This window comes from Macaca thibetana, chromosome 1 (genome assembly GCF_024542745.1).
Source record: "Macaca thibetana thibetana isolate TM-01 chromosome 1, ASM2454274v1, whole genome shotgun sequence".
NCBI classification, from domain to species: domain Eukaryota; kingdom Metazoa; phylum Chordata; class Mammalia; order Primates; family Cercopithecidae; genus Macaca; species Macaca thibetana.
This window is the reverse complement of record NC_065578.1, coordinates 199,890,637-199,899,606: the sequence shown is the minus strand read 5'-3', so window position 1 is coordinate 199,899,606 and position 8,970 is coordinate 199,890,637. Positions and strand designations below refer to the sequence as shown.

General features: G+C 38.9%; 1 protein-coding gene across 1 annotated transcript; it reads left to right on the top strand.

Moving 5' to 3' along the window:
* The first annotated feature begins 392 nt into the window (after positions 1-392).
* On the top strand, positions 393-8,644 carry RGS4 (regulator of G protein signaling 4). Its single transcript, XM_050769321.1, has 6 exons — positions 393-809; positions 1,068-1,344; positions 4,196-4,300; positions 4,605-4,666; positions 5,260-5,426; positions 6,109-8,644. Exons 1-6 carry the CDS (start codon positions 752-754, stop codon positions 6,346-6,348), a joined length of 909 nt encoding a protein of 302 aa, XP_050625278.1. The 5' UTR covers positions 393-751; the 3' UTR covers positions 6,349-8,644.
* Positions 8,645-8,970: the final 326 nt, after the last annotated feature.

Here is an 8,970-nt window from a genome sequence, read left to right as displayed (position 1 = left end):
TAGCTTATGATCAGGAACCTATCTGCTTTCAAAATGAAAGCTGTTTTGGTCAGATCTAGCAATTAATTCTCTTCTTCCACTTATAGCTTTCCTCTGTAACTCTGGTGTAGGTATTTGATATATGGCTATAAGATGTGAAACACCTGAATGATTCTCTCCATGCAGGCGTTTCAGTTTATGATATTGTATGTAAAAGATACTAATTGTTCAGGTGTTCAGAAACACCTATAGGGCTTAATATTCTTAACGATTCATTTTAAGGCTGGTGATACGCAAAGCAAACTACGTATTTTTCTGCCTGCTCTGTCTCTTTCTCTCTACATCCCTCTTTCTTTATCTTTTGAAATATCAGTTTGGAGACTTAGAATTACATAAGACATAAACCCATTTGATATAAGAATTGCTGTGTATATTTGCTCACCTACTCCCTCCTTTGGTCCTCAAGCTGCTGGTTTAGACTTTTTACAGGACACAGGCATGTAAAGGAGAAACTGTCAGTGCTAGGCTGAATTCTGTTGTTACCAAGATTTCTAGAAAAGTATTCCCCAGTCAGGTTGATTACGGATATAGCAAATCTATTTTTCCTAGGGTAGTTTCTCTATGCAGCCGGGCTTATAACTGTCTGTCATCCAGCTATTTCTCTCCACCTTCTTGTTTGCATAACAACCAAGGCAACTTCTGCAAATCACTGCGTGGAGATGATGATCCTGCCAGCTCCCTTTTGGAAATCGTGAGGATCAGATCTTGGACCATGTATCATATGATGCTTCTAATCCAAAAGAGGAAGGGCACTGGGAGTCAGCTCCTAAGTAAGCTTCAGAATTCCTGCTGGTACTTTTCCTTCCAGGAAGCAACTTTCCTTGATATTGTTTTTTACAGAACTATGAATGAATACTATATTTTGCAGCATTGTACACTTTTTTCCTTTTCTAGAAATTCTAAACCTCTGACACTGGTAGAGACATTGAGTACATTTTTTTCCATATCCTTACTTTGCTGAAGGATTTTCTCTGCTCGTTCACTTAGCATTGCTGATGCGTCAGTCTTTTCCTCCTCATCTCTTTCAGGGGCTGGAGAGGCAGAGGGAGACAGAGGAGCTGGTACTGCAGAGCTGTCGTCTGATTGGCTGGACCGTCGTAGCTGGGCTATAAAAGAGACCCCTACAGGCTTAGGAGGAAGACGCTCAGAGGATTCTGAAAATATCTTTACCGGAGAAGAGGCAAAGTACGCTCAAAGCCGAAGCCACAGCTCCTCCTGCCGCATTTCTTTCCTGCTTGCGAATCCCAAGCTGTTAAATAAGATGTGCAAAGGGCTTGCAGGTCTGCCGGCTTCTTGCTTAAGGAGGTAAGATTGCTTTCAGTCATTAACCGTATTAAACTTTTGGATAGACTTTCTCAGTTATTTACATGTTGTACTTACTAACCTAGTTCTGTGCAATTAGAAACAGTGTGGTCAGGAGAGCACGACTTTCTAACTTTCTTCCAAGACTAGCTAGATACTGTGACTTAAGACATGTGCTCCCCAAATTTCAGTCCTTATGTATTGTTTCATGTGACCTCAGTTTTGAGAACTGTTCTTTAAGCCAGGTCTAAGCAAGCTAGTTTTAATTAAGAAGTGAGATGAGGCTTGAGGCTATGTATAGTGGTCTGCAATATCTCCATCTGTGATTACTGCTGTTATTTAAGCATCCCTGGAGTACATAGAAGCCTGGGTCTGGGTTTTCTGATTGTATGCTACATCTTGTTTCAGGAAAGGTACCCCAGAATGAGGTTTGGCTCCATCATCAGAAAGGCACTGTGCTTTCTGTGTAGTGCTGCAGTATCTTTCACTCTCTATGTTCTTATAAGCAAATGTTACAATGAGATATGAGTTCCAAAGCCAGATCTTCCTTATCTCTCTGCCCCATCTCTAGTTCTTAAAGTGTCTTATATGAGTGTGGTTGAGAAGTATTGATCATTACAAATCAGTTAACAGTTTTGTAGATCTCACCTTAAAGATATTGTTTTGTTAATATACTCTCTTGATTTTTTAAAAAGACTTTACAGACATACAGCTATTCATTTGTTTTTCGTTTGTTCAAAAAAGGTATAAACAAATGCATTCAGAGAATGATCGTATAGTAGTCAGTTGAAAATTAAACACAAAATGAGTGCATATTACATTACTTAATCTTGCAGTTAAAGGTAAAAAGTCAATCTAAAGGTATACTACCTGCTTTCTTATCGCGCTGCAAATAGAAATTACCCCAAATTTTATTTTGGAAATAGTCTCAGAAAACATAATTTTTTATGTACTATTAAAACATTTACTTTTCAAATATTCTGTCATTCAGGAGTATGGAAGTATCTATGGCTTCTTTAAAATGAAGCAGGAGGGTCTGGCAGAGAGTATCTATGAAATAAGTTCCTCTGACCTTCACGCTTAATTTTCTGAATGGAGTGGAGCAAATTACTTCAAGCTTCAGTTAACTTACATATGAAATGAACTATACAAAAATACAAGAGTGTCAGGAGAAAGTTATGCCCTGGTAAATATTTTGCAAAACAGATAAAAGTTAATACTAGAGCTCTGTCCTCAAAGAGTTAAGCAGCTAATCTAAGGAGGTAAACTCTATGTCAGCAGAATGAACTGCTCTTCCCTTTCCTCACCAGTAAATTGCAAATCGTCTAGTCCAACATCTTTGCCACCAGTGCCTGAGGCTCCACAGGAGCCATCGCCTGCTCAAGGTCACATAGGTTGGTGGGTGAATTAGGACCAAATCTAGATTTCCTGACTCCAATAACTTCTGAAGTCATTTTGGTTTTTATTTTTATGTTTTTTTTTTTTTAAATAAGAATACTTGCTAAGCACACTTAGCCCCTGCATTGATCAACAACTCTCAGATCTCAGGTGGATCCAGCACATAGAAATATGAATTCATTTCTATTTGGACTTCATGATATACTTATATTATCACCTTGGAATCACCCTAACATTCAGGATTATATCCTGTTATCATCAAAAAGGATGTTGCATCCCCTGAGCAGTCATCAGTCAGGGAAGCAGAGGAAGGAAAGTAATCTTGCAAGGAAGAGAAAATACTATTTAAGGGGCAGTCAGAGAACATAATGGAATTCAAACTTTCTGGGAAAACCTACATACATAAATGTATTAGGGGCTATGTTAAATGTCTTTCTGTCTTTGAGGCTTTATTTTCCCCACTCCAAATAGACACATTTAGTTATTCATTTCTCTTAAAATGGTATTTCTATTTTTAAATTATTTCTTGGCCTTTTTAATAAAAGAGATGCAAGCAAGAGGATATTTAATAAAAAGTAAGAGAGTTGAGCTTAAGGCTTATTAAAAGACCCCCTTTTTCTAGTTAGTCAGGAGCCCTATTGTGCCAGGCTACCTATTAAATGGTGGCAATAAATGGTGGCAATAAATGGTGGAAGCTCAGTGATGACTCTAGCCTGCTTCTCCTAATAGCTTTTAAGCCTCAAATGCCCTTTAGAGTGTGTATGTCCTTTAAAGTAGCATTAAAAAGGAAAGCAGCAGCAGCAGATACTGTCTGGAAAGAAGCCCCAAGGGGCTGAGGTTTCAGCTTGGGCATTTGCTTTCACTGTCCCATGTTCCATTTCCCTCTGCTGGGGCTGCGCACCTCAGTGTATTCTTCCTCTATACCTCATAGCAGGAACTGCGTGGCCCCCACATACATGACTGGAACTGAATAGACTTTTACAGTTCCCTCTGCCTGCAGGGGAACAGATGGAAATAGCAATCACCTGCCAGAAGGTGGCGTGCAGCAAGGATGTGCATCTTTTGCCGCTACTGCTTTCCAACTCCTAAAAATTACTCAGAGATCACTCATGTTTTCAGTGATTCAGGTTCTACTGAAGATACCAAAGGTATTCTGTTGGTCAAAATGACAGGCATATAAAGGCTTCTGAGGTTTCTGAGGTAAACTGAAGGGTCAGAATTCCAGTTGTGAATGAAGGAACTAGTGTTACGACTCTGCCTCAAGGTTTTGTAGCAAGTCGTAGGGAACCAAAAGAGGAATCTTGTTTTCCTGAGAGTTCATGCCAACTCCAACTCCCATTCCCTAAACTGTCTCTGAGCCATAGACTAGTAATGGACTCTTCAAGCTCTATCATTAGGTATCTTTTAAAGAAAGCTGGTTATCACTATTTATTCATTATTTTTCTCTTCTGTGCAGTGCAAAAGATATGAAACATCGGCTAGGTTTCCTGCTGCAAAAATCTGATTCCTGTGAACATAATTCTTCCCACAACAAGAAGGACAAAGTGGTTATTTGCCAGAGGTAAGAGAAAAGGCCTTGGTGAAGAACTACTGAGTATTAACTATCTGATGATAGAGATGTTCTGTAAGAGGGAAGTTGTGCTCCTAGTTAAGCCAGATTTGGATCAAGATAGCCTCCATTTTCATGGAGATCTTAACTACATTTGAAATGTCTATACATTTAGTGAAAAACTGCCCTCATCAATAACATATTTTGTCATAATGATGGAAAATAAAATCTCTGCCTTTATTCGGGATCTTAGATTTCTTACCCCAATTTTTTATCATGACATTCCAATTATTCTGTTTCTCTCTATTTTTTCTAGGGTAAGCCAAGAGGAAGTCAAGAAATGGGCTGAATCACTGGAAAACCTGATTAGTCATGAATGTAAGTCTGACAGCAACCTGGGATGAGGTACTCTGGATAAGACAAGTTACATTATGCCGGTCTAATAGAAACTGCAGCAAGGCCTGGCTTCTTTCTGATGTTCAGACTCAGGAGACTCTTTAGGTCTTAAATTCAGTCTGTTTATAATTTTAATATGCCCTAGAGCCTTGTGATATACAATGAAAAGTTTAAGCAGGAACCATGTGGAAAACCATCTCTCTCATCACAAGGAAAAAGGGAAGAGAGAGAAAAAAAAATGATAAATATCGATGCCTTCTTGCAAAGTCAATCTCAGTTTCTCTTTCCCAAATCAACCTTGGTAATTGATAGCTGCATAGGTATTTCAGAAACAAAATACTTTCTTGAAAGTGGCTTCCAACTTGGGTAAGAATCATTAGGTAGAACTGGGATCCACTAGATATCAAACACAGATTAGGTTTACCTGACTCCTAAGTGACTTGAAAAAAGTGGGGGAAAAAGGAATTGCTTGAACCTACGCTTTATCCCCCAAGTACCTCAGCTTTATGTGAAATATCATATCCAAGAGGCTAGCCAGTGTGATGACAACTGTGGTCCTTTCTCCTGTATCATAGGTGGGCTGGCAGCTTTCAAAGCTTTCTTGAAGTCTGAATATAGTGAGGAGAATATTGACTTCTGGATCAGCTGTGAAGAGTATAAGAAAATCAAATCACCATCTAAACTAAGTCCCAAGGCCAAAAAGATCTATAATGAATTCATCTCAGTCCAGGCAACCAAAGAGGTAGGTTTTTTATGGATACATAAAAATTGTACATATTTGTGGAGTATGTGTGATATTTTGATACATGCATACAATGTGTAATGATCAAATCAGGGCAATTGGTATACACATATCTCAAACATTTATTATTTCTATGTGTTGAGAACATTCCATATCTCCTCTTCTAGCTATTTTAAAATATACAATAAACTATTGATAACTATAATCACCCTAATGTGCTATCAAACACTAGAACCTATTTCTTCTACCCAACTTTCTATCTATTCCTTCTACCCATTAGCCAACCTGACCAAAAAGGTAAGCTTTTATGGCAGAGAAATCTCTGGATCTTAGTGAAGGTTCCTAGAATATTGGAGTTGACTATCATAACCTTGACAACTCCAAATAAATCAGTTTTTTAAAAAATCTCTTCTATCCAGGTGACTTACCATAACCTCCCTTCATGAAATTTTCTGATGAATCTCCCCAATTTGTTAGACAGAATGGATCTTGCCCTGCCCACTCTAGAGCAGAATGAACCTTTTATACTCTCGCACATGTGCCGAGGAGGAGCCTAATGTCACTTTTTTTTGCTTCTGAAATACGGAGGGTGCACAGTCACTTACAGGTCACTACAAAGCATAGAGCCTTGCATCCTCAACAGGGATATAGGTCTAATGAAGCCTTGGCCTTTGCCCCTCAGGTGAACCTGGATTCTTGCACCAGGGAAGAGACAAGCCGGAACATGCTAGAGCCTACAATAACCTGCTTTGATGAGGCTCAGAAGAAGATTTTCAACCTGATGGAGAAGGATTCCTACCGCCGCTTCCTCAAGTCTCGATTCTATCTTGATTTGGTCAACCCTTCCAGCTGTGGGGCAGAGAAGCAGAAAGGAGCCAAGAGTTCTGCAGACTGTGCTTCCCTGGTCCCTCAGTGTGCCTAATTCTCACCTGAAGGCAGAGGGATCAAATGCCAAGACTCTATGCTCTGGAAAACCTGAGGCCAAATATTGATCTGTATTAAGCTCCAGTGCTTTATCCACATTGTAGCCTAATATTCATGCTGCCTGCCATGTGTGAGTCACTTCCACGCATAAACTAGATATAGCTGTTGGTGTTTGAGTGTTCATCAGGGTGGGACCCCATTCCAGTCCAATTTTCCTAAGTTTCTTTGAGGGTTCCATGGGAACAAATCTCTAAATAAAGGCCTGGTAGGTCTGGATTTTCAAAGATTGTTGGCAGTTTCCTCCTCCCAACAGTTTTACCTTGGGATGGTTGGTTAGTGCATGTCACGTGACATCCACATGCACATGTATTCTGTTGGTCAGCACTTTCTCCAGACCCTAGATATTTAGATGAGGTTGATCTATGGTATGCGCTTGTGTGTATGTCTATGTCTATATATATTATATATATATATATTATATTATATATATTACTCAAGTTGGAATATAATATATATTATGTATATATTATATATAGACATAGACATACACACATATACATTATTTCTGTACATAGATGTCTGTGTATACATATGTATGTGTGAGTGTATGTATACACACACACACACTTTTGCAAGAGTGATGGGAAAGACCCTAGGTGCTCATAACTAGAGTATGTGTATGTACTTACATGCATGTTTTCATCTCTGTTCTTTCATACTACATTTGAACAGGGCAAAATGAATTAACTGCCATGTAGGCTAAGAAAGAAATGCTAACCTGTGGAAAACTGGTTTTGTAAAATTCCATGGATCTTGCTGGAGAAGCATCCAAGGAACTTCATGCTTGGTTTGACCACTGACAGCCTCCACCTTGAGCACTATTCTAAGGAGCGAATAGCTTAGCTCCTTTGAGCTGGTTTTCACTGATGGCACATTTGAGCTCCTAAGCTGCCAGCCTTCCCTTCTTTTCCTGGGTGCCCAGGGCATGCTTATTAGCAGCTGGGTTGGTATGGAGTTGGCAGACAGGATGTTCAACTGAATGAAGAAATGCAGTTAAGGCCTTGCCAGCAACACCTGCCATAAGTTACTGGCTGAGCGAGGGCACAGAAGTTAAAGGTTACTGTTTTTATCCTCTATCCTCTTTTCCTCTCCTGATCAAGGTGCTCTTCTCATTTTTTCCTGAGAACCTTAACCATCAGATAAGGCTCCTTAGTTTATTGTGGTTGGTTGTTTTTCTTTATAATGGCTCTGGGCTATATGCCTGTATTTATAAACCAGCAGCAGGGGAAAGATCACAGTTTATAAGAGGGAAACAAGTTTTCACAATTTGAAAAGCCCACATAAGTGTTCTCTTTTAAGGTAGAATCTTGTTAATTTCATTCCAAACATCAGGTCTAACAGAGACTGGAAGCATTTCTTTTTAAGCTCTGAGACTAAATGAGAGGAAAAGGAAAGAAAAAAATGATTGTCTAACCAATTGTTAGAATTACTGTTTGAAACTTTTCAAGGCACATTGAAATACTTGAAAACTTCTCATTTGTGTTATTTATGATGTTATTTTGTACGTGTTATTATTATTATATTGTTTTATAAATGGAGGTGCAGGATATCACCTGAATTATTAATGAATGCCCAGGAAGTAATTTTCTTCTCATTCTTCTAAAACGACTGCCTTTGAAAGTGCACACACACATCCACATATACTGCATTCGTTGCTCCAGTATAAATTACATGCATGAGCACCTTTCTGACTTTTAAGCCAATATAATGGGCTGCAAAATGAAGACACCAGAGTGTGTGCATACAAATCTCACTGTATTAAAGATGTAGGTTTTCTAATTGTACCCTTCTTGTCTCTTCGGCAATCTTGCCCTTAATATCCCTGGAGTTCCTCATCAGTGTCATTTTCTGTTATACACAGTTCCACAGTTTTGTCTCTAGTTGACTTCAAATGTTTAACTTTATTGGTCTTGCCCTACTATAATTGTCATGACTTTCAGATTGTATCTGAACTCACAGACTGCTGTCTAACTAATAGGTCTGGAAGGTCATTCTGAATGAGAAGTAAATTATTTTATGTAATACATTTTTGAGTGTGTTTTTCAGTTGTATTTCCCTGTTATTTCATCACCATTTCCGATGGTGAGCTTGCCTGCTCATGCTCCCTGGACAGAATACTCCTTCCTTTTGCATGCCTGTTTCTATCATGTGCTTGACAGGCCTCAAAGCTGATGCTTCCAGTGAAACACATGCATCTTAATAATAAGGGTAAATAAACGCTCCATACAAAACGATTTGCTTGGAAACACATTAATGATCCACAGAGACACGCTATGAGAAACATCAGGGTGTAGGGTGACTTTAGAAAAATACTCATACTGAGTCTTTAATCTCTCCTATGCCAGTGAACTCTGGGAAAGAAAGGACAAACTGAATATTGTTTATTCTTTAGTTCATGCCACTGCTCTGCTTGACTCAACTCATAGAACCAAGGCAATCTTAGCTTCAGAGACTGCTAAACAGACTAAGTGATTTGCTTGCAGATTCTCTATCGATTTTCAATGGATAGAGTTCACCTTCTAGAGCCATTCTTTTATTTCCCGTTAACTGTCTGTTTGAG

Coding starts and splice junctions, on each gene's coding strand:
- RGS4 (XM_050769321.1), top strand. CDS start 752: ATGTATCATATGATGCTTCTAATCCAAAAGAGGAAGGGCACTGGGAGT. Junction 4,301..4,604: donor AAAGTGGTTATTTGCCAGAG/GTAAGAGAAAAG, acceptor TATTTTTTCTAG/GGTAAGCCAAGAGGAAGTCA. Junction 5,427..6,108: donor CAGTCCAGGCAACCAAAGAG/GTAGGTTTTTTA, acceptor TTTGCCCCTCAG/GTGAACCTGGATTCTTGCAC.